Here is a 25531-nt window from a genome sequence, read left to right on the forward strand (position 1 = left end):
ATTTAATCTTGTCCTGATTATATCGCATTAAGATTGGTCTCTCTTTTCAAAAATATCTTCACCCTAATCCAATCCAATATGTATCCATTACATTAGTGGCACATGACATGTGTATGATGAGATTATTTTTTAATTTATAAAATAAATTGAAATGTCACGTCTCATAAGTGGTATTCGGTGGCTATTTAACGGATTCTCCGTACTAATGTCACGTAGTTATTAATGGCTCTATTAATGTCAAGTTATTATTTCTTGAATTAGTAGCCTATATAAGAATGGCCGGGGCTAGTTGTCACACTAACTCATAATTCAGTTGCAAGGTACACAGACTTGGCTACAAAACAACTGAACAGCACTGTTACAGTTGGCTATATTCCACTGACCCAATAACGAAGCAAGCAGATCCGGTTCAGTTTCAAGGTTGTGAGAGGATTTTTTTGTTGAAGAATGCAAGGACTCTTCTGTGTGATCTAAAACTTGAAAAGGAAGCAGAGCCATTTAACATGAATTACAACAAAACAATATGTCTCAAACAGAAAGAATTGCGAGTTTGCAAACACAGCTCAGTTCCACCAGAATGTTAGATCTAAAGCAGTCTGTTTCACCATTTACTGATGTTACGCATAACACAAACCTGCAATAATGAAATATGTTAAATAAAATAGCCTACTTTATACACTTAATCTCACTTTAATAATCAATGTCTTTGTCACTGACGTTATCATTCTTAATGGTTTGATGGACTATTCTAATTAGCAAAAATGTTTTTAGACAAACATCACATTTGTGTTTCTTTTTTGTTTTGTTTTTATTGCTTAAGTAAGTGGCTGCATCCGAAATTAATACTTCCCTACTATATAGTAAGTGAAAAACAGCAGGCCTATGTGACAAAAGAAGTATGTCCGAATTCACAGTAGCCTACTCATAAAAGCGTAGGCAAAAAGTACCCGGATGATCTACTTCTTCTGGCGAGATTCTGAAGTGTGCATAATATGATGGACACTTTACTGTCCCATGAGGCCACGGGAGAGGATTTGTGAATGGCAGTGAAGCGACCTATTTTTTACAGTCTATGGAAGCGACGCAACCTATACTGTCTATGGACGCAACTGATGCTGTAGGACAGGTCACGTGATAATGACAGCAAGGCGAATGTAGTATACATCCGGATTACATTCATACTAAACACACTCATACTATAGGGCAGGCTATAGAACGCGCTTTTTTTTAGCAGTCGTGAAGTAAATACTTATTTGCAGCCAGAGTGTTGAACTTTCTTCTCCTGCATCCTCCTATTCTTCTATAATCCAGAATGGCAGCACAGCTGAAAGGTTTGTTTGAGCTGGCCTTCTACTGTAGCCTACAGACGTGAATTTGCATTTCCTTCAGCCCGAGGCTTATTCATTTCAGTTGTGGTGTGAAAGGGCCTTTGCATTTGCCCCAAAAATAGAACTTTTTAAATGATTTATTTGTATTAAAAAGAAACAAACAAGCAAGCCAAGCCCAGGTAAGATAAATTAACGCAAAAGTAACGTAACGCATTACCATAAAAAGTAGCTAACACAATTAATACTTTTTTAGGGACCAACGCAATATTGTAACTGTAATTGTTTTTGAAAGTGACTTGGCTCAACACTGCATGTGACTGAAGAAGACTGATGTTAACACACACACACAGACACACCTACCTGAGGTAATTTGATGATGATGTTTGGCACGTTCTTCAAGCTGCACCTGGTAATCTGACACCATAATTTTCACGCATATTTGACAAAGATAAATATAGTCTTTTGCAAATTGACCAAAGTTCAACTTGTGGAGTTACTTTTTGTTTCTTTTAATAAACATGTAATTATGTCACCGATACCCAGCGTACACTTCAGTGTCTCCTTTCGCATAAATACCGTTTAATCATTTCTGGTTACATAATCACAAGTTGTAGGAAATCAGTGCAGAGTAGACCGACAATGAAGAAAAAACACTCACAAAAACACTTGCATTTTACTTGAATACTTTACACCATGTCAAGGTTTTATTTGACAGTATTTCAGTAAATATCATACAGTAAACAAGAGCTCTGCAAAAGTAAGTATATATCCATTGAGTTGCATTTCATAAAAATAGTAGCTCACTTACAGTTTTTGTGACTAGGTCATAGTACATAGTGTCATATTTATCATTTTTATCTGTACAGGGTAAACCGCACTGTTTTTTAAAAGTTCTACACAGTGATACAGAACCCCTTTAGGGCATTGCGTTGCCACCATCGCTCCACCGATAAATCATCTCATTTTAAATCACATTATTTATCAGGTTGAATCATTTTATAGTCTCTTCAGCATTTGGCAAACTCGAGCCAAATTATATGGAAAAGCAGTGCTAATGCACTAACACTATTCTCTCTCTTTTTAAACAAACTTGCTACTCTACAAAATGAAAACCCTAAGGCCAGAAACATTGTCTAAAGTACATGAATGCAAATGCTGCTAAATACGCAAGCCAATCACCCTTTTTCGTGTTGTTATGTTCCAAAATATGTTAGAATGCAATTCATAACATGACACGTTCTAACGCGGTATTAGCATCAATTAGTGTCAGTTTTCTCTTTAAGGTCAACTTTTGAAGCTAAAGTTTGAAGTTCATATGACGTGATTAGCTAGCTAACTGAATAAAGGTGGATTCATTACATTTTCATGGGCAAAAAAGCTTCATCATCTTCTATTGTAATAAATTTCACTTTCAAAAGAAGCAACACAACGCATTGTTCAATAGCACAGACATTTGAAGGTAACTATGTCGCCCACTTCACTGTAAACCCTAATGCTCAAAATAATTAATTGGTTTGAGTAGGACAAACTTAAATTAAACAAATTAGTTCAGTCAAATTAACTTTTATGAGTATTTAGCACTTTCTTTTTCTTTCAAGTTCACTGAACTGATATATTTTAAGTAAACTGAACTGTTTCATTGTTTTGAGTTTTATGAAATTATTTATTTTAATTTAGACGAACTTAAGTTTAACTGAAACAGCTGGGATGTCTATTTCCCAGCATGCTTTGCCGATGGCACTCGAAAGGGAGAGTAAATGCTAAAATTAAGTGTAATATAATGTTTTTTTGTGTGTAAGATTAATGTTATGTGTGAGATTTAGTAGTGATTCATGTTTTGTTATGCTAATTTAGAAGAATTTCTGTTAATGTTGGCTTTAGGATAGTTACCATCATGGTGACAAGTGGTGCATGCAGCTTGATTTGAGAGCAAATAATCCATTTATATTGCTGTGCTCATACAGTGTTTCTGTATAACATACGATTGCTAATATGTTAGCATTTACTATGTTAGCAGATTAGCTTTTTAAAGCTAACTAAGTTTATACTAATAAAAGTATTTTGAGTTCTGCCAACTTATTTGGGTTTACAGTGTACTTCATAGATTTAAGTTATATTAACTGAATGGAATTAATACTATTAACTTTATTTACCCAAGTTATCTTAACAATAAGTTATTGAGTTACTTGAACACAAATCAAATATTTTTTTAAGCTTAAATTGTTTGAGTTAATAAACTTAAATGATTTAAGGCAATCGGTTTCCTCAAACGGTTTGAGTTGAACTAACTCATCAGGTTTTACAGAGGTTTGTTAGCATTTGTATGCTAATGACGTATGCTTGTAAGGATGTAGCCAAACAGCTAACATTAGTTACCGTAGTTAGCATTTGCATACTTGCGTAGAGTACGTTTCTGGCCTTAAGATGCCTTGATCCTGATTCGTTCAACTCCAATTATTTTGTACCAAGCTCCTGTCTAGGGAAGCTTGTTTCCGCCACTGGATAAAAATAAATAAATAAAATAATTGCGACTTTTTATCTCACAATTGCGAGATATGAAGTCAGAATTGTGAGAAATCAATTCGCAATTGCGAGATATAAAGTCGCAATTCTGAGAAATAAAGTCGCAATTGCGAGAAAAAAGACAGAATTGCGAATCGCAATTCTGACTTTATAACACATAATTGCGAGTTTATATCTCTAAATTCTTACATGTTTTCTCAGAATTGTGAGATATAAAGATATTGCGAGTTATCAGGCCAATTCTAAGGGGGAAAAAAGACTAACTTTTCCCCCCTCAGAATAGTTTATATCTCACAATTCTGACTTTATAACACGCAATTTCGACTTTATATCACACAATTCTGACTTTATAACACACAATTGCGAATTTATATTAATCAATTCTGACTTTATATCTCGCAATTCTGACTTTATAACACGCAATTGCGAGTTTATATCACGCAATTCTGACTTTATATCTCGCAATTCTGACTTTATATCACGCAATTCTGACTTTACATCTCGCAATTCTGAGAAATAAAGTCAGAATTGTGAGATAAAAAGTCGCAATTACCTTTTTTATTTTTCATTCTGTGGCGGAAACAAGCTTCCATACCTGTCTAACACTATGGAGAGACATCAAAGCGATCCAGCTCATTCTTATGCACACAATCTTTGCTGGTACTCTATGGAAAATACATTTGCTTTGACAATGTCTGTCTGGGATTTCTAAGGTTGTATCACTCGGAAATGAATAGCCGAGCACACACCCTTTTGGAGTGCTTCAATTAATTTATCTTTATCCGAGAAATATTAGCACTATCTTGTAATGAATAGATCATTGTTGGCTCTCCTTGTCATCTACAACAGTTGTCAAAGAGCATCAGTAGAACCAGTCATCGCTTTATTTCTGTGGGAGATGAACATAATAGAGACGATATTATGACAATGGATAGAATGGATGAGGTCTTGTCTGGGGTCCTTTACACAGGAACCGGAGTTGACATGAAGGCCTATATATTTATTAAAATTAACAAAATGATTAAAGTAATTGTAATTCTTTTTGACAGTTTTGCAGGAAAAATACACATGTTGATGTGTTTGTTCTTTTTTTTTAAGTGAAGTGTAATTTCTGTGTCATTTTTGATCATAAAATCGATTGAACAATGGAGACACTCCCTCAAAATCACGCAATTGGCTGTGCCGACGCTGTTTTTTCAGCCCAGTTTTGCAGTTCTGTTTGATGCCACCGATTGCACAGAAATTACCCATTTCACCTTCAAGTAATGCTGAAATGGTCTATTTATTAATTACAGTTACATTAACGGGAATGTAATTCACAAAAATGTCAATTTTGAAAGAAAATTCAAATACACTGCAGGATAAGGATGTATTACTGAGGCCCAGGTGTAACCTAAAGTGTGTTCGGTTTCAATTCAACATTCCTGCTGATTACATTTTAAGCCCTGGTATTAAGAGCTCTTTCACATGACTCACATCAACGTTCCCCAATCCATTATATTCTATGGAGCAAAGCATCAAGATAGAGTATTAAAGGATTAGTTCACCCAAAAATGAAAACTATCCCATAATTTACTCACCCTCAAGCCATCCTAGGTGTATATGACTTTCTTTCAGCCAAACACAATCAGAAGAATTATATTAAAAAATATCCTGGCTCTTCCAAGCTTTATAATGGGAGTGAATAGTAACTGAGATTTTGAAGGGATGTGTTTTTGTTGAAAAAATATCCATATTTATAACTTTATGAATTATAATCACTGGCTTCCGGTAACGGCCGTATGCGAGTCTAAGCGGAAGAGTGACCTCTGACCCGACGTATGACGTAGGATGTAGGATCAGCGTAAGCATAGTAGACGCGTCTCGCAGTTCAAACAAACAGGGCTGAGGAACAAACTCAAGCTCCTCTGACATTTCTCTTTAAAAATGATCTTTTTAGACTTCTAATTCCTGACCGGTGTTTTGTTTTGCTCTCCATCCACTGTGCTTCCGCATTCGCTTCGCTTCAGAAGGCCTTTATTAACCCCCTGGAGCCGTATGGATTACTTTTATGATGAATGGATGTGCTTTTTTCGGCTTTAAAAATCTCACTCCCATTATAAAGCTTGGAAGAGCCAGGATATTTTTTAATAAAACTCTTGATTGTGTTTGGCTGAAAAAAGAAGTCATACAGACCAAGGATGTCTTGAGGGTGAGTAAATTAAAAAAGTAAAAATATTTTTGGGTGAACTAACCCTTTAAGTCCCATTCACAGCAAGAACTAAAAACTATAACAATCATAACTATGCTAGCGTTCACACCAACGCACGTAAACGTTTATTATAAGCGCACACTACAGTTTTATCGTCTCCCGCTTTAAATTGCTTGAACTCTGTAAATTCAGGTGGATTCTGATTGGCTGTCAATGTTTTTATCATTCATCAGCTGGAGAGAATTTTTTCCCCCAAGCGATTCCAATGATATTTCTCTTCTCTTGTTATAATTTTGCTGTGGACTTCCCTATTCTCATAGAATTAGAAGAATTATTAAGACTTAATAAGTCTAGTTATTGTTCTTGGTGCGTACAGGCCTTTAGCCACCATGCTGTGTTACATGCAGATGTATAACATAACACTCAAGTTCAAACCATTTCAACTTAGACCTCATTTACTATTAATTTTTCAAAGTGCAGCCAAAGAAACCCTAAAGAAATTCCAATGGCTGAGACCTTGGATTCTGGATTCCTTGTGTTTTCAGTTAGCCTTCACTTAGCAAGATAACATCTTAGCTTACTAGCTAAGCTAGTAGAGATTGAGAGACTGTGTGTATTTAGATACATGAAGTTACAGTATCCCCAACCCAGTGTTGAAGGTGGGTGATGACATTCGGAAAGAAAACAATGCATGGCAGAATACGTTACCTCTTTCATTTGCTTTCACAATTTGCTATTGACAAGTAAAAATCAACCTTTTGTGAAGAGTGCAAAGAGAGCATGATTTGTGAATCATGTGAAAGAGATTTACCATCACACAATATTTTATATAGGGAATATGTTGATAAGCAAATCTTCCTAGCAGGATTTTTGGAATTAATTTCCTCAGAAATATTCAATGAATATCATGGATGCACAGCATTTCCTCTTAAAAGTACTGCATTCTATATGTCTATTTAAAGACAAAGTGCAAACAAACATTTGAACTCCTGTCAGAGATATCATTAATAAATATCTGCACTTCTTTTAGAAGACTGCCAACTCTATATCTATCTATGTACGAAAATAGCTTTCAATTTTATATTGATATATATATCTATACTGTGAACATAAACCAGCCTCTCAGTTGATTTAGACACCAATCAGGATTCAGAGATAGGGATGCAACAACATACTCATTCAGTTTAACAGACCAATAGTCAAATTAATTTATAGCACCCTACGTTTTGTTTTTGTCTTGATGTCGTTGCCTAGGATTCGGAGCTCAAATAAAGCATCAAGTGGTCGGTATAAGGCAGGTGTGTCCAATCCTGCTCTTGGAGGGCCAATGTCCTGAGGAGTTTATCTCAAAACCTGCCCCAAAACACTTACCTGGACATTTCTAGTCATTCTGAAGACCTTGGTCAGGCGTGTTTAATTAGGATTGGAGTTAAACTTAGCAAGACAGTGGCCCTCCAGGATTGGAAACCCTGGCATAAGGCACTCTGCCCTAATCAAATCCTTTCTATATTTCATCGAAACCATCTTGGGATCCTTCAAATTGCTTTGTTCATGTAGACAAGTAAAGGGAGAATAGACTAAACTAGTGATGACAGAGTCAAGAGAAGGTCAAAGCCCACTGGCTCCTTCAGAAATTAACAGAGCAGCTGAGCAATCAGTGGTCTCAAGGGGTGCTCACACTGATAGCAATTTTCAGCAACTGCAAGTCATTCATCATCAGTGAGGGTTGGCGATTTTAAGTGACACAAGCGACTGTTGCTGTTGAGATCTTGAACTGGAGGTGGCGACTACCAATGTCAGTGTAGACAGTGTAGGTCATGTGATCAGTTTCCTTTTACAGTTCAATATTGAGTTGAGTAGGAACACCTAGTAGCAACCACTTGAGTTTAAATCGCTGTCAGTGGGAACGCACCTAAGAGTGGAGTGGGAATGAATTCTAGATTACACTCTTCTAATTTACACCATGAATGATGTCAATACTCCAGTATGGGGTCACAATGGTGTATAAAGACCATATTTACAATATGTCTCACATATATATAGTCATATAATATATCTATTTCTATATTCATTTTACCAACCCTATACAGACATCTGCAGGTCAGTCTTTAAGGCAGAGTTCCATAGTCGAGTGTCCGCTCATATAGAATCTTTTTAATCATATTCATTCTTCAAATACACAAAAACTGTATGTCAGGTAACTCCTTCAGTTTTCTTCATTTTTTATGAAAGTGTATAAAAATTGCTGTAGCCACCAGTGGTGGTTTAGAGTCAGTAAGTGGTTTTCTATGCATGTACATCTCTGAGTCTTGAGTGCTTTCCCCCAACAGTTCAAACCAGTCCGGGTTTTTTTTAGCACGCTACATGCATCACTCATTCTACCGTGGTTCAATTTTTGGAGTGAATGCTTCCAGTTCTTAAGGTGGTGGGTGTCATATCTGTTAAAATAACTTAGAATAAAATATAAATAAAAAATGCTCTGTCTAGAAATGCATGGAAAGGTCTTTAGTGAGGACTGTGGGAGGGTGGTACCTAGTCAATTTTAAAACAGATCTCTACTAAGTAGAGCAAGCCTGTGAAAAGCAATCAAGCAGAGCCCAAGCCCAACTAGTCCCAAAAAAGGCAGATCATGGCCCAGTGCTGGTCCAAGAGTTGGCTGAAAGAATTCAAAGCCAAAGTAAGGTCTAAACTTGGGCCTGAGATTGGGGTGAGATGTTATCTGCTGATGGTGGAGGTGGCTGAGCGTAGGGTACTGGGTAGCTTGTCCGTACCAGGGATCTTCCAGGGCCCTGGGGATACTGTGGCCTTCCTGCCTGATGCACTGCTGCTGGTCTTGGAGTTGTGGCTGGGATGACTCTCTTGGCTCATTTGCCTTTTCTCTGGTTCCTTTGGTAGGGCTTTGAATGGCACCAGAGCTCCTTGTTGGTTGTTGCTACCATCTAGGCATCTGTTTCCCCCATTCATATTGGTGTCAGTTGGGGAAGTTTTGGGCGAGTCTCGCTTTCGAGATGGCGTGTTGCTCCGTTCCCTCCTGCGCTCTTTGGACTTTGCCCGGCTGCTTTTGTGGGATTTGGGCTCTCCCGCAAGTTCATCAAGGTATAGTTGCTGAACCTTCCCTCCACTAGAGCGACGGTTGGTCCTGTTACTCTCCCTCTGCTTGGTCCCACCCCCAACTCCACCTGCAATGGCTGACCTCTTCCCCACACTGGCCTGCTCCAGAGCCCTACTCTCTGGGCCTCTAGGACCCTGGGAACAGTCTGGACCTGCTGCTTCCAAGGACAATGTATGAGGTGGGTCAGTGGGTGGGTTCACATGAGAAGAAGCTGATGGATTAGATAAGCTGTCGAGGGGTGGTGCTACTTCCGACAGACTTGGGGAGGCTGTAGTGTGAGCATCCCAAGGGGCGGGACTATCTGCTGGGGAAAAAAGGCAACAGTTACATCCAAAGAAAGAAGCACAACTGGAAACACACTCACAAACCAGAATAGAAAAGTAAATAGAGGAACCAAAGCTAACACTGGCAAAGAAGCACTAACTAAATCAACATGAACCACACGAATCGCATGATCCCCCCCCCAAACCAGTTCAGGGCAAACCCCAATTTCATTTCGCAACTCAATCCTGTAGTCACCTTTCAATAAAAGTTCAGACTTCATGGTTTCAGTTCACAGTTCAGAAATATCATGGATCCGATTGTGACAAACAGTAATGCTATCTACCAATGCTAAAATTAGGTTAGGGTAAGGGTTTAGATTAGGGTTAGGGGATAGTATTTGTTTCAGTGTTATGTTGACACTGAGATTGTCATGACCAATACAAGCATTAGATTTGGCTGTGCGGCAGGGTTTGCGCTGAACTGGTTTGGGAGAAATAAATAAATAAAAATCACACAAACCACACTACCAAAAAATGCAATGGTATTACCATAGTTTTTTTGCACATGGTACAATGTCTTCTATGAATGAAAATGCTATGGATTCGGTACCTATTGTAATAGTTCCACAAAGTATGTTTGAAATATGTTGGAGTACCATATAAATACATTACCATGGTAAATATCAAAGTACTATGGTATTACCAACTGATAGCATGGAATGGAATTGCCACTTTTTGTAAAGTGCCACTGTTTGACACAGAGCACTATATTACATTGTTTACATACCATACAAAACCAACCTCCATTACTGACAGGAAATGGGATAGTTTTCAGCCAGTAAACCAGTTTCATATGTCTACAGGGTGTGGAATAATCAGGTTTTCCCATTGGCTTCTCCCGCTATCCGCTTCCCCACACATACACTCACACAGATCACTTCATACCCAGATGCTTATATTGGAGTGACGCCCACAATCCACAACCCATTCCACAACCTAATCCTACCTGTCACCGCATATATTGCAGGATACATTGAGGACTGCTCAGGTTTCTACCAACCTACGCAGCACATATGCACCCAGGCGGCCATTTTAACGTGTGCTAACAAACAATTTGGCTGGGAGATCATTTCAACTGAAGAAAACAAAACATTTACAACAATATCTTATTATCATCAAGATTCAAGCTCAGGGAAATATAGCAAGAGTGAACAATTATGTATCATTGTATCTATGCTAGCCTTTTCTTACTCTACTGGGGTACATTTTCCCCACTTTATATGGCCCAGGTGCAGCAGAAATCACTGGCCTATAGAGGAAAAAGATGAATCCAAGCTCATAAAGGGTTTTTCACTGTGAAATAGAAGACAGGTATGGAATATAAAACCATAGAGGCTGACACAACCATCTCATGATGGCTGTATTTCAGCAAGGCTTTTGTAGCGCCACAGAGATCGCAGTGGGATACTAAACGCATGAGAAGAGATGGCCGAGTGTGAGCGGAATTTAAAGGCAAATGTGCACAGGGTTGTTCCTGTGGCTGTTAGGACTTCATAGGCGTCAAGTTTTCATCACAATGGAAAGTCAGTTACACGAATGTTAAGAGTGTATGTGCATGTAGGGGTGGTATGCTGCCTCTCTTTCAATGCGGAAACTTCAATAGATACGGTATGTACTGTACCTCAGTGCTTTCATTGTATGGCCTAAATGAAGTATGGTTAGATAATATTTAGAAAATTTAAATATATTCAACAGGGCTTAAAAACGAAAAAATTAAAATAAAAAATAGAAAATTTCCATTCCTTCTGTAACATTGCCATTTCGAAAACGGTTTTATTAGAAAAAATACAAGTTACAGTATACAAGAGTTTGAATACATTTTTCTACTATAAAGAGCTTGTGACTAAACCTTGTAACTGTCAAACTGTTGGCAAAGCCTCATACAGTAGCTCCACCCGCTTCCATTTAGAATTAAGTGCTGCACACATTTTGGAGAGGGCCTCTGCTTCTTTGCGGTGCAAGGGTACATAAAGAACTGGTTCTTTGAATAAGTACAGCGTTTTCTTTATTAAATAAAACAAAATGTTTTTAAAGGCTAATGATTTATGTATTTGATTAGGGGAGAAGAGTGTATTAATCTGGTATTTGTTGTCTAGTCATAGCCAATACAGCCTGTGCGTAACACTTTTATAACACAAGATCGGAGCACCCACATAGCTACAATAACCTTTTATGTTTAAGTTTATGAAAACGTAATGTGATGCACTTACTGCCTCAGATGCGGCCGTTAATGACTGACAAAACACAAACCATTTGAGCTTGATTTAGGTAAAAATAATATAACGACACGACACATGCAAGTGTTTGATCATACATAAAGCTACAATACTAACTTTATAAACATGGTGATTAGTTATTTAAAATAATCCCCCCCCCCCCCCCCCCCCCCCCATTTCCTGAATAGTAGCGGTTCTACACTAACCTGGATTATTCGCTGGTTTCAAAACACCAACCACGCTGGATATTACCTGCCATTCATTTTAACTAAACAAAATGCTTTAATGGTCGTTCGTCTTCGTTTTTATGTTGCTGTAAAAACTTTGTTCATTTCCGTTTTTGGTTTTCGTTTCTTGAACCGGTTCAGATCGCTGGTATTATTAGCTGGTGATTTAAATGAATCAATGTTATAATCACAATGATTTTAATGCACTTTTTATTATGGCATTAGTTGTCCTAAAGACCGCAGTGATAGGTCAGTTTTGCTTGCATCACAATGTTTGAGTACGAGAGCGCCTATAAATATTTAGTGGCAAACTTCATCAAAATGTTCAATGATTCGTTTGTGTCATCACTAAAAAAGTTAGGATATCCCTCTATAGCACTGCATATTTAAAAAATTGTAGTAAAAATATTTGCAGGTAAGATGGGTGTTTATTACTATTTATAATTATATTGCAAAACAAAATTTATAGTGCAAAATAAAATGATAAAATATTCACTGTGTTGTTCATTTGCTAAAAACATGACTTGTTTTAGTTACTTAATATCACTCAATACCTAAATGTATAATTTCCGTGAAACAAATTACGGTAATTACCGTTTTTTTTAAATCTAGATTTTTACCTGGCAACAATAGACAATGGAAACGATGGTTTCTCTAATTGAAAAACATTACACGTTTAAGCCATTTCAAAGCAATACATACTGTAAATATCTACATAAGTTGAACAACAAATTTGACAGAAGACTAAAAAGTATATTTTTTCTTTATATATTTTCAGCCCCTTAACTGAAAGTCTAAAGCAGACTTAAAAAAAAAAAACACTTTTCTAAATGTTCTCCTGACCATTTTTTACGCAAACCAACACATAATGTGTGTGATTCTCTACTGCCGTGATAATGTCTCGGTTACGTATGTAACCCTCGTTCCCTGAGTAGGGAACGGAGACGTTACGTCGTGACGACGAATGGGGTTTAGCTTAGAAAGCCTATCAACTTTGAGTATAACTCCGGTGGAGTGTGCCCGAACCCCAAGGGGACATGGTCGACCTTGCTGCTGGTAAGCCAATATCCAGTGAGACAACCTTTGCTTGGAGAGAGCCTTTCCCTTCAGCTTCTCACCATACGGACAAAGAGCTGGTCTGAGGTCCTGAAACACTGCGTTCTGTCTACGTAAGCACAGAGGGCGCGTACTGAACAGAGCAGTGCCAAGGCTGGGTCTGCCTCCTCCGAGGGCAGCGCTTGCAGGTTCAGCACCTAATCCAGGTGGGAACCTTGGGCACGTATCCAGGCCGGGGTCTCAGGATCACGTGAGAGTAGCCGTCCCGAATTCCAGGCACGCTTCGTCAACCGAAAATGCCTGCAGGTCTCCTAGCCTCTTGATGGGGGCCAATGCAACCAGAACGCTGTCACCATAGACAGACTGATTACAAAGGCTCAAGGGGAGCTCTCGCAGGGCAGATAGAACCACTGCAAGGTCCCAAGAGGGTAAGAGAGGAACTTGATGACCAGGTCATGCTTCCTCCAAGGACTTACCTTCAACTGCATAGTAATGTGCGGCGATAGCGGCAACATACACTTAGTAAGGAGGGAGACAGCCTTCGCTCCAACCCATGTTGCAGGAAAGTAAGTGTCGTGCTTACTTTGCAGGAAAGTAAGCACGACACTGATCTGGCATTTTTCTGGGGTCTTCTCGGTGAGAAGAGCACCAGGTGACGAAGAGGTTGTTCTTCAACGCATAGGCGTGTCCGTAGACAGGGCCGAGCGGAAGTGATGGTAGCCACCACGAGTGGTAGGGTACTCAAACCATAAATTCCATAGATCGGGACGAGGGTGCCAGAGGGTACCCCATCTCTGAGAAAGAAGGTCCTTCCTCAGAGAGGAATTGGCCAGGGAGGGGCTGTCGCGGATGTCAGGATGCGAACCCCGTGTAGCCGTTGCGGCACAAGGGCTGCCTCGATGACTTTCGTGAAGACGCGAAGAGACAGGGCTAACCCGAATACACCAACAGTGTACTGGTATGCCTGCCCCTCAAAAGGATACCGAGTTTGGGAGGGAGGGGCGGGAGTCGCAGGAGGGCACCCTCGGGGGCGAACAGAGGGGCAGTATATGTTTAATGGCCTCAGTCTGTTTCTGGGCGGTCGAGAACTGTTGGGCGAAGTCCTCGACCGTGCCGCTGAAGAGGCCACCCTGGGATATAGGAGAGTCGAGGAAACGGGTTCGCTCGGACTCTCTCAAATCGGCCAAGTTTAGCCAGAGGTGTCTTTCCTGGACCACTGCTGTGGATATCACCTGGCCAAGGGAGCGTGTGGCCACCTTCGTCACCCGGAAAAAGAGATCGGTGGCGGCAAGCAGCTCATCAAAGAGCCCTTGGTCAGCTCCACCCTGGTGCATGTCCCTGAGCATCCTGGCCTGGTAGACCTGAAGGATGGCCATGGCATGCAGAGAGGCGGCGGCTTGGCCCGCAGCTCTATAAGATGCCACGTTGAAGCACTCTGAGGACACAGTTGCATCGTAACAGAGCATTCAACAGGGGTAATCCCAGTGTACCCTTTAGCCGCGGCCCCGTCCAGGGAAGAGAAGGCGGAGGAGGTGGCCGAACTATCACGGGAAGACAACAGAGACTTCCAGGATCTCATTACCTCCTCATGCACCTCCGGGAAGAGAGGAACTGGATGAACTGGACACCATGCTAGTCCGATGCTGGGGGCGGCCCGGGCAAGCATACCTGTCAGTTGATGGGGGTCGGACTCGGGCAATAATGGCACACCCGAGGGTGGCAGCACAGTCGAATCTTCATCCTCGGAAGAGTCCAGCCCACCTTGTGACGCGGCTATCGACAGTATCACCTCTCGTGTAGGGGATAGATTGGGGTGTGGCAGAGGGGAGTCTTGACCACAGCTCAGCGATGGTCATGTTCCCGTAGTGAGAACCTGACTCATCCGCGAACGCTGCCTTAGCGTGTTCTAAGCCCAAACACGAAAGACAGCGCTCGTGCCCATCGGACAACAACACGGAATGACCACACCCAGAAGTGCACAGGCGAGACATCTTTAAAAAGACGTGCCACGTGCAAGCTCTTTTGTGAGAGGAAAGCTCGCAGCTGTGCTGAAGCGTCCAGGGAGAGACACACACGCTGTTGCAGACCACTACACAGATCAGCAGGCAGGAATGTGAAACTTGCTGGAACACGCCGTCACACCAACACGAACTGGAAGGTGCTCGTCTCGAAAATTCTCGAAGATAGTCAGAGAATAGGCTGGAGTCAAGAGGACCTCTTGGCTCTGAAGCAGAACTGTGTGTTGCCAACTTACTTCCTTATATACCCACAAGGTGGGGCGGAGTTACGCCATTGCATTTATTTGCCATTGGCTCGTTTTGTAATACTCAAAGTTGATAGGCTTTCTAAGCGAAACCCCATTCGTCGTCACGACGTAACTCGTAGTGACTATAAAAGGCAACCAGTATAGTCCTCCAATCAAGGTCTCTTTCTCACACCCCTTAGTGTCTATCGTGAAAGCCAATAATGACGTTTTTTGTGTTTATGTTATAGGTGCTCTATGTATGAATCTAAAATCTGAATAGACTTTCATCATTTTAGGAATAGAGTTAAAATCATTAACAGATTCAGATACAAAATTATAATTCACATATAAATGAAAAATAAATTAAATAATATATATATATATATATATAAAGACGCATAGACGCACGCACACACACACACACAAATCACAAGAGTGAGTAGAACTAACCAATCCAAACCACAGCACTCCAAGAAAGAATGATGGACTTATGTGTTAGAACGCATGCACTCTATTACAAACCGTGTCTTTAGGATGGCCCATTAGGAAGAAATAGGGGGAGCCATGGTTGTCACTTTTCATGCACATGGAGAGACTGGAAGGTACCATTCCTATAAGAGGTGAAGTAACAACCTAGACCAATCATTAGGGTTAGAACAGCAGCCAAAGGCTAAGACAGTATTAAGTTCAGTGCTGAGATAGTATTCAGTGAGGAAACTTGAGAAAGGAAGTGAGAATTATTCACTAACAGCCAATAACATTGATGAAATAGAAGAAGACTACAGCTATACCTGCATTAATACCAAGAGCATGCTGTCATAGTGTTGTGTTAGCAGGAAAATGGAAGGAGTTTAATGTATTACAAAAATAATTTTTGGGGTTATTAAATATTAGTGTACAAGAGAATGATTTTTCTCCATCGCTTTGGCTCTTAAAATGGGAATTTGTTCTCTCAAAACGATAAGTTCAGATCTCTAAACAATTTTCTTCTTACCAGATTTGAAATTCTAAAAGACACTTTATTCCATTTGTACATGTTTTGGCACATTTTAGCAAAAGAGTAAGTACATTGAGCCATCACATGCAAAATGATCCATTCTCAGACATCATGTATAAAATAAACAAAATATACAAAATAAATGTACTGTATACATATAAATGTGCATTCTTTTTCTGTCTATTACAGTATTGATTCTCCCAGTAAAATATTACCTACTGTTGAAATCTGTATCTAAAAAAGTTATTTGTGAGTTTGATATACAATAGCATTCAGCTAGACAAAACCGATATTCTTGTATAGTATAGTAAGCAGGCAGTGTCAACAAAAAAGTAGAACAAAAATGAAATTTATATACAAGATAACAAACATTTCCAGAGTTGACTGCCATGGTGAAAAAAACAACAACACATTATGACCAGTGTGGCTCACGTGATGACAAAAAAACGTTTATTTAGGTGTCATTGGCCAATTCAATGACACAATAACTAGTTTTGAAGCATGAAATAAACGGTTTGGGTGGTGTTACTACATTTTGTAGAACAGTTCTGACAATTGCACTTACAGTTTAGAGAATGTTAAGACTGTTTCAAAAAAAGAAGTCAAAGCGATTGAGGAAAACTGAAACTGATGAAAAGTACCTATAAATTCCTATTGAGAGCAAAATATTGATAATAATATATCATATGAAACCTGTCAACCAGACAAATTTCGTTCCTGGTGTGAATACGGTAAGTCAGTGCATTATTTCACAAAATATGAAATGTATGCCAAATAAGTTATGCTATTCACATTCTATTCGTTACCCAATAAAATATTACCTCTTCCAAAGATGAGGTAATATTTGTCTTGTGCTGATGGTTACTCCATCTCTTTGGGGCCCTGTAACCTAAGTGATCTAATACTGTTGGCAATTCTGAGCAGTAAGGTATGTGTTCAGACAGTCCGTGTAAACCTACCATACTCAGGGACCTGCCCTGTGCCTCTCTTGAGCAGCAGGCGAACTCTACGGCCACCCGATTTGATGAGCTCAATAGCCCGAGCGTGGGTCATATCCCTCGTGGTCTCCCCATTTATTTCAATAATCTGATCACCAACCTGCAAAAAAGACAAAATATGTCTTTTATCTCTGTATGGAAAAAATCAACCTAAACAAACATTTCAACAGAATGTTTAGCTAGTATTCAAATACCCAAATTTGTGAAGATAGATGTGCAAATGTACACACAGAACAGCAGTAATTCTTTTTCGACAGCTTTGAACTGCACCCTCTCTGGTTTTAATGATAATATGACTATCATTTATTAAGGATAATTATTCAGTAGGATCAATATAGATCCATAACTCATGTCGGCTGTTTTGGTTAAGCTCTAATCAGCATTAGCAGTCATGAATGAGATAGAGTACCAATTAATTTCAGAATTAGCATCACTAAATGAATGAATCATGGGTACGAGGGTCCTACGAGGTACAACACTGATGCTCTTCATCAACTGTGAATAAGGTGTGTGATATTGAGGATAACAAGGGACTGGTTAATTGCCTTTCCTTGATATAAAGGAAGGCGGTATGATCGATACTATAATTAGTTGCCCACCAAGTGACTAGTCAATCAGTGGGGTCTAGAATTTTATTTCATCATTTATGTTTTATCTTAATATTTTTTAGCTGTGGTGCTGTCTCTAATTTCATGTTCATTAAAGCACAGCCATCAAAGTGCCTTTTGTAACGAATCCACCACCTTCAACAATACATTTCAAGACAATTACTGTCAGACTGTCATATCATTTGCTGTGACTCGAGCAATATTCCTGTTATTATGCATATTATGCTTCCGTAAGGCTCAGTTTTTTTTCGTGGGCTAAGATAGTTTTGTGCGATAAAAAGGTTATAGTTGTTTTTAGCTTGTTCAATTGTGAAATATCTGTCAGTCTTTGGCATTTTTAAAAAGTTGTTCTATGTTCACATGCAGGTGTCTTGGTCTGCCACCTATCCATTTTTAAAAGGTTATATTAACAATAGTTTGAAAAATAAAGTTAAAATAGTTCAACATGACAATATGTTCTTTTCGGTTACTGAAAGTCAATTGACTATTTAATTACAGAGACTAGTAATATATATATATATACATATACATTTTATAATGTATTATATTTTTAAAAAGCACAATAAATATTTGTATTACATAATAATGTATATTGTTTTTATATACTGTAGTATGACATAATGCAAACTACATAACTACACTGTAAAAAAAAACGTTGCTGCCTTAAATGTACAATCAACTTGGAAGTTTACGTCACTTCAACTTAAATTACATTAAACTGACTGAAAAAAAAATTTGTTGAATCTTGTATAACTTAAAAAAAAGTTGAAAATTGCTTAACTTATTTTGATGAGTTAAAGCAATATAAAAAAATATGTTGTCATAACTTACATTTCATATATTTTTTTACAGTGTACATAATACATACCAATTAATACATATAAATAATTCAGTTCTGCATATTGGTTATTGGACAATAAAACATAAAATAATATGAATAAAAAAAAGGCAATTAAGAAAAAAAAAATCACATCCTTAACAAATACTATAATGTTTTCCCTTAACAGACAAATAAATAATGTAGAAAAGTTTGCATAATTATGAATATATTGGTGCCATAACAGGAAAATGTGCCCACATATATGCTGATGGTAAGCATGTAGGTGCATCGAACTTGTCTTGTGTCTGTGAACTAATTGGCCAGGGGCTGAGGAAAATGAACGAGCCAATTAGAGTAACAAATGGAGAATTCCTCTCAAATGGTCTGGATAATGTGGAAGTCTGAGCAGGTCGCTGCCAGCGACGGGCGGCAAGTTTTCTATGACTCATTAAGATCTTGTTTAAATTAGGGGCAGAGAGCAGTATGACCTCAACTCTCTCATTATTGACAAGGAGTCTCTCGTTTTTTTTGTTCCTGCACTGTGTCTGGGTCAGGTTCCTCTGACCTCTGGAGAATGTTAGTAAAAGCATCACAGCTAGCAGCGTCAGCAGCTCGATCATGTTTTCGGATTATCTAGAGGGTATGTTTGGAAATTACAGCAGCAGCAGTGTCTGCTGGGGGCTATATGACTTCATGCTTAATGGACTTTTTAAATACCACAGGTCTGTTCCACCTCAAACTAATTATAGTTTCAAAAGGCATATTGTGCTGCGCTATATTCACACCCTGAAAGAAGACAGGATGATGTTTACAGTCAGAACTGAGGCTCCTAAATGGAAGTGAACGGTCAGGTAATGGACTAAATATGAAAAGGACGGAATGAGAGGTCCCTAAGGGGACTATTAGCTCTGACAGCTTCATTATAGACAAGAGCTTAACAGGGAACAGATCAACTGCAGAGACAGACAGACAGACAGACAGACAGACAGACAGATAGATAGATAGATAGATAGATAGATAGATAGATAGATAGATAGATAGATAGATAGATAGATAGATAGATAGATAGATAGATAGATAGATAGATAGATAGATAGATAGATAGATAGATAGATAGATAGGAAGTGATTTCAGCTCACCCTCATCCTCCCATTGCGTATGGCTGGTCCATCTTCAGCCAATCGCAGAACGAACAGGTCCATCTTATACTCGCGACCTCCACGGATACTAAAGCCAAAACCTTTCATGCCCTTTTCCAACTCAACTGTGAAGAAATCAAAATCCTGCCAACACACACACACACACACACGTACGCACATGCACACACACACACACACACACACACACACGAATTAAGGACTTTATGGGCATTTTATGAACATGCATAATGCATACTTTAAGGAAATGAGCTGTCAGTGCCACCTAATACACTTTAACATAGTCATTTCATGATATTAATCTACTGATTAGTGATGAATTATGATGTCAGTGTGTATTTCTACCCCATTAGCACCTGTAGCACAGTGTGTGAGTGTATACAGAGTGGCAGCAGAGTTACCTGTGGCATCCTGTAGTCCGGTAAGGGAAAGGTGCGAGGGTCAGTGGACAGCTGTCTGTAGTCCAGCAGAGGGGGGTGTCTGTAATCCAGCGTTGGCGGCTGTCGGTAATCTGCCACAGGAGGGTGTCTGTAGTCCACCGGGGGTTGGCGGTAATCAGTGAACGGCTGCCGAATATCGGGCTTTACATCCTGTCTTGCTTTCACCTCTGACCTGTAGCTGAATAACCAATCAGAGCAGAAACAGTGAGCACTAATGCCGTCGAATATTACGCACAGAGTTGGAATATGTGAGAATTGGACTACTTCGCTGGTGATTTTTTATGACACTTTCTTTTATCAGCAACAAAAACTGTAATATACATATATGGGAATGAGAAGATTCTCATAATATTTACTCTGTTTACATCTGTTTTCCAGTGGATGCGTCAAAAACGACTTGCCACTGACAGACTAACGCTCTAATGAATTTTAAAGTTTAATGCAGGATAATGTTCTATTGAAAATAGCGAAGCCTGAGGAGCTCTAGGGTGTATATTGAAACTTTAGAGAGCATGGAGAGGAAGTGAAATCATTGGTCCCTGCAGGCTATATAAATGATTAAAAACTGTTTTAAAGAGCCATGCAGGTAAATTATTCAGTTCTGTAAGAGATAAGTGATTTTACGCAACAACCTAATAGTGAGAGAGTCTGTCATAGTGAACTTTAGTAGAGTTTTAACTTGTCAAGAAATTTTGGACTTGAATGTGTCCATTCAAATGATCAGGGACACACAATAACGTTACATCGCTTCCATATCGTCATCAAAATATCCATCTTTCATACTATGTATTTAAATTTACTTGTAGTATTTAAAACAACTGATAGTAAATACGCTTTAGTTTTTAGCTTAAGCTTTCCTGTAGCTCAAACAGTAGAGCATTGGCGCTTGCAACGTCAAGGTCATGGGTTTGACTCCCAGGGAAAACAGGAACTGATAAGAATGTAAATGTGTACCTTGAAATGCAATCAAGGCTCGTACACACCGGGACGAATATCGGCGCGCGTTATTCGCCAGCGTTTTTCAACGCGTTTTTTGTGTTCACACCCAAGCGATTTTCGCTGACGATGAGCCGAGTGGACATGCAAATTCATTCTTTGACATTAGATGGCGCCCATTTGCTCTGCAATACCAGCTCATAACATTCTCTTTTATTAAGATTTACATTTAGTCGCTGTCGCGTTTGTCATATAGGTCTTTATGTTCCGACAGAAACGAGACCAGCAGCTCTAGCAGCTACATTCATCTTGCCTTGCATCTTCCTCGTCTTATTTCTTCCCGGCAGTGTAGACGCTACTTGGCGTATATCTTCTTCGCCGTTACGTATGTGTGCTTGGCAAGACCGTTTTGTGTTTGAGCGCCCCCAAGTTCTGTTTTACTGTAACTTCAGAAGCTCCAGACACGTGAGCAAAAGCGCCAATCTCATTGGTCGGGTAGTTTTTTGACGCGGCGCGTCAAACTAAAAAAACGATCCCGAGGGGTTTTTAAAAAAAATGACGCTTTTACGCGTGGCGTTTTTTGCGTCGGTGTGCACACTCACATTGACGCCCTTTGTTTAGTCACGAGGCGTTAAACGTCGGCGAATATCGCGCGCGAAATTCGTCCCGGTGTGAACAGGCCTTAGGCCGTGTGTCCACCAAAGCGTTTTTAAAACGGCATGAGCGTAACGAGGCGCTGAGCGTATTTTTCACGCTGAAGTGCTGAGCGCCCGGCGTTTTTTACCGGTCGCCGAGAGTTGAAGAATGTTCAACTTTGGGTAAAACGCAGCACTCATCACTGTCACTTTTTACCCAGCCAGTTTTCAGCTGACTAAAAACGCTTTGGTGGACACGCGGCCTTCCTGTTATCTATAAACTAGTGTGTTCCAAAAAGAAATTTACAAAATGCGCAGAAAACTTATCGGAATCATTTGAATTCTGCACAGAATGCTGTATTTTAAAGCGATATGGAGGAGATGAGGGGGGGAACGGTTAGAGATTAGGAGGAAACTGCGGCTTTATCGAGGTCAACGGCTCTGGCTGAGCTGTGATATAAACTAAAAGCTATTGGCTATTTTAAAAAGGGGAGGAGCTGTTTGATATGTCCCGCCCTGTCTTCCTGTTTTAGTGGAAATTACGTCAACACATTGAATAATGCTGCGCGTTTTAAGGCACTTCAGTGGGCCTTTAAGGTGAGGTCACACATTTTTTTTTTCCATTGCCAATAGTGTAACAATGCATGATTCACAGCTCACACAGAAGTTACTTTTTAAACTGAGCAGCTTTCTGTTAGTCAACGTAGCAAATCATGTGACCAACTTGAACCCATTGCGAAATCTGTGTGAGGAAATTTTCCGCCCTCATGCAAAACTCCCAATCACACACATTTCTATTGAAACTGACTCGGTTTCACCTGTGAAAGTAACGGTGAATGTAACCAGTGCATTTCAATACTGGTGCATCTCTACAAATGCCCAAGCAACTGCCCTGTCAACCACTTTAATCAATCCATTGCCAAACACCATGTTTAGCTTAACCTAAAATCTTAATACTTAAACCAATATTTAAGTAATTTGAGTTGGTGTCTTGCCTGCTGTCGTGGCTGTAGATCTGTACTGGCACTGTGGAGGGCTGGGTGGACAGGTTCTGTTGGGTCACTGAGCTGGGATGATTGGCTGGGCTGGTTTGATTGACAGGGCTTGCTTGTGCTTCTGAACTAGGCTGCATTATGGGACTGGGTTGAGGTGCAGAGTTGGTGTGAGGGTTGGAGTTGGGTAGAGGGGCAGCACCAGTCTGGTTCACAGTGCTGGCTTGGCAAACTGGACTGGGCTGGGCCATAGGGCTCTGCTTCTCTGAGCTGCCTGCCGAAGGAGTGCTGTTCGTCTCTGAAAAATGGAGAAAAGACAAAAAGGTAAGCTGCTTTTTGTAACATATCTTCTAAAATAGCAGTTTAAGCGTTGCATTAGTACCCAAAATTAATTATGGCCCTTGATAGTTTTTTTTTTTTTTGTTCCATGTACTATCTGTGTTGTTTTAGCACTAAATGCTCTAAAATAATTATGCAAATAAATTAACACACCCAGACAAACTGTGAATGCAGAAAAGATGGAAAACTGAGTCTTAGTTCATTGAGTATATGCCAGTCTACAATAATCTGGCATACTTTACTAATCTGTACATTTTTTTTTATAAGGCAGAATCTATGGTCCTATTTATACTTGGCCACTTCATGCATTGGCCACTTCATGCAAGACCGGGTGTAAATGCCCTCCGAAACTCTTTAGAGATAGATAGCAACCCGATCATTCAAACCACTTCAGGAGGTGGTTTGAGACGCAATTCATATTCAACTGAAGTATAAATGCATCTGGTCGTTGAAGCCATGTGAAGCCACGGTTATGGCCCGCTGTATATGAGTATCACTTCAACAAGCTGACGCGCAAACTGCCGCAAATGAAACTGAAAGTAGTGAGATTAAATTCTCCTACCAGTGCTCTCTCTCCTATTGCGGTCTTTGATCTGGAAATCAGCTGATGATAAATAAAATGCAATACATCTTTTGCTTTCGGTGACATTGAATTTGCATATACAGTAGCACAGAAATTGAAGATCGGATTACTATTTGTGTTTCGGAGACACATTTATGTGGCCATGTTTAAATGGAACAGTGACCAGTGTAAATAGGCCCCATAATAATTATAATTTACATAGAAAGGAAAGTTGTGTAGTTAAAGTGGATTTCTGATGGTTGGTGATTTTTTTTTTTGTGCAACCATTTATTGAATTCGGCCCTAAAAAGGGCAAAAATCTACATTCTGTTGTCATTAACTCACCCTCATGTCACTACAAACCTGACTTTTTTTTTTGTGAGTAAATTATGACAGAATTTTTCTTTTTGGCTGAACTATACCTAAGATCGGATTTATATTTGTGTTTCAGAGACACATTTAATTTCTGTATCAAGTATGTTTGCACATGTCATTCGGCCATCAATATAAGCTATTTATTATGTTGTAAATTTTATTTGGATATATTGTTATGTTATTTTTAAAACCTTTTTGCTTATTTATTTTAGCACTGGCATTTCAGTCACAATCTCATGAACCTCCTGCATTTATATCACAAAATACCATTCAGAAAAAACATCCAATCACATTTCAACTTCTAAAAACACTTGAATTATGTATGAAAAGTAGTTCGTTTAAAATAATTGTCATTATAAAGCTACAGCATGAAATTTCTGCAGCACTAGGCACATGGGAAAAATAATGTCCCCCTTCAACCATTGGTTGAGCCAGTTGACATGACAGAGCAATGTTCAGGGAGTCGACCTACAAAGTCACATTAGTAGCAGAATTAGGGTTCACAGATGTCCACTCACCCTCCTGAGGGATGATCCTGAGTGTGACAGTGAGTCCAGCGTCCTTGATCAGTTTGACGATGTCTGCGTGCGGCATGTTGACAATAGACTGATGGTTGACGGCCAGTATGCGATCTCCAACCTTGAGCTTCCCACAGTGGTCTGCTGGACTTCCCTCAATGATGCGGCCAATCTTATGAGGCACGGCTGATAACAGACATGCACAGATACTTTTTTCGCAATACATTGAGAGAGCTCTTTTTCTCCTCTCTGTCCTCTACTGTTAGTGGAGCTGTTTTTATATACGAGAGTGGGCGCTGCATTAGAACATTGTAACTAGCTTATTCGGCCCTCAAATAGAAGTGCATCCATTATTAATACATAGGTTTATGAGGACATGCTGCACTTTTAAAATCACTATGACCCTCTGAATCAGCCAGCCTGAGTGAGCTATTACAGTAAAGGAATGTCCCAGATAGAAAATAAGTTTTAGTGTACAAAGTATACAAAATAATCATTCCTTACCAGCAGCAGCCGCGGTTTCAGGCCGGTTCAGTGAACTGATAATAACGAATCCAAACCCTTCGCTCTCCTTGCGCTGAATGGTGACATCGCTAGGCTGCAGATTCTGATTGGTTACTGTGTCTGGTGGGGAGGAGCCTGTGGTGGATGGGGCAGAGTTTTGTGTGGGGGCGGAGTTGTTACAAAACATTCTGGAGTTGAAGTCACTCCTGGGGGAACTGTGCTGGGTAGATCCAGGACTGCGGCCGTTCTCTGGAAAGGGTTCACCTGAAGATACCAGAGCGAGAGAGAAAGTACAATAAATAGACTTTTCAAGTAACATTTCCACTGACTTGGCATTTTCATTTAATTACCCTTTATTGTCTGTGGTCATGAAGTAATTTCAAAAAGAGTGGTGTTAGCCCACCTAAATGACATTACTGGACCCATGCT

At 39.6% G+C, this 25531-nt stretch overlaps 1 protein-coding gene across 13 annotated transcripts in view; it reads right to left on the reverse strand.

Annotated features, from left to right (window-relative positions):
* Window positions 1-7676: 7676 nt before the first annotated feature.
* magi2a (membrane associated guanylate kinase, WW and PDZ domain containing 2a) overlaps window positions 7677-25531 on the reverse strand; it is a 251809-nt gene continuing 233954 nt past the window's right edge. For 5 of the 13 annotated variants that reach the window (XM_056247497.1, XM_056247495.1, XM_056247506.1 and 2 more), the window contains 7 exons: window positions 25103-25366; window positions 24599-24784; window positions 22808-23102; window positions 20203-20419; window positions 19784-19927; window positions 17178-17316; window positions 7677-9458 (listed from right to left, as the gene is read on the reverse strand). In XM_056247497.1, coding sequence (XP_056103472.1) covers window positions 8758-9458; window positions 17178-17316; window positions 19784-19927; window positions 20203-20419; window positions 22808-23102; window positions 24599-24784; window positions 25103-25366 — 1946 coding nt within the window. In that variant the 3' untranslated portion in view covers window positions 7677-8757. Of the gene's footprint in view, window positions 9459-15743; window positions 15855-17177; window positions 17317-19783; window positions 19928-20202; window positions 20420-22807; window positions 23103-24598; window positions 24785-25102; window positions 25367-25531 lie in introns of all 13 variants that reach the window. The other 8 variants (XM_056247500.1, XM_056247502.1, XM_056247503.1 and 5 more) reach the window with 5 other exon arrangements.

Source organism: Rhinichthys klamathensis, unplaced genomic scaffold, assembly GCF_029890125.1.
Source record: "Rhinichthys klamathensis goyatoka isolate OS25496 unplaced genomic scaffold, OSU_Roscu_1.1 h1tg000048l_1, whole genome shotgun sequence".
NCBI classification, from domain to species: Eukaryota; Metazoa; Chordata; class Actinopteri; order Cypriniformes; family Leuciscidae; genus Rhinichthys; species Rhinichthys klamathensis.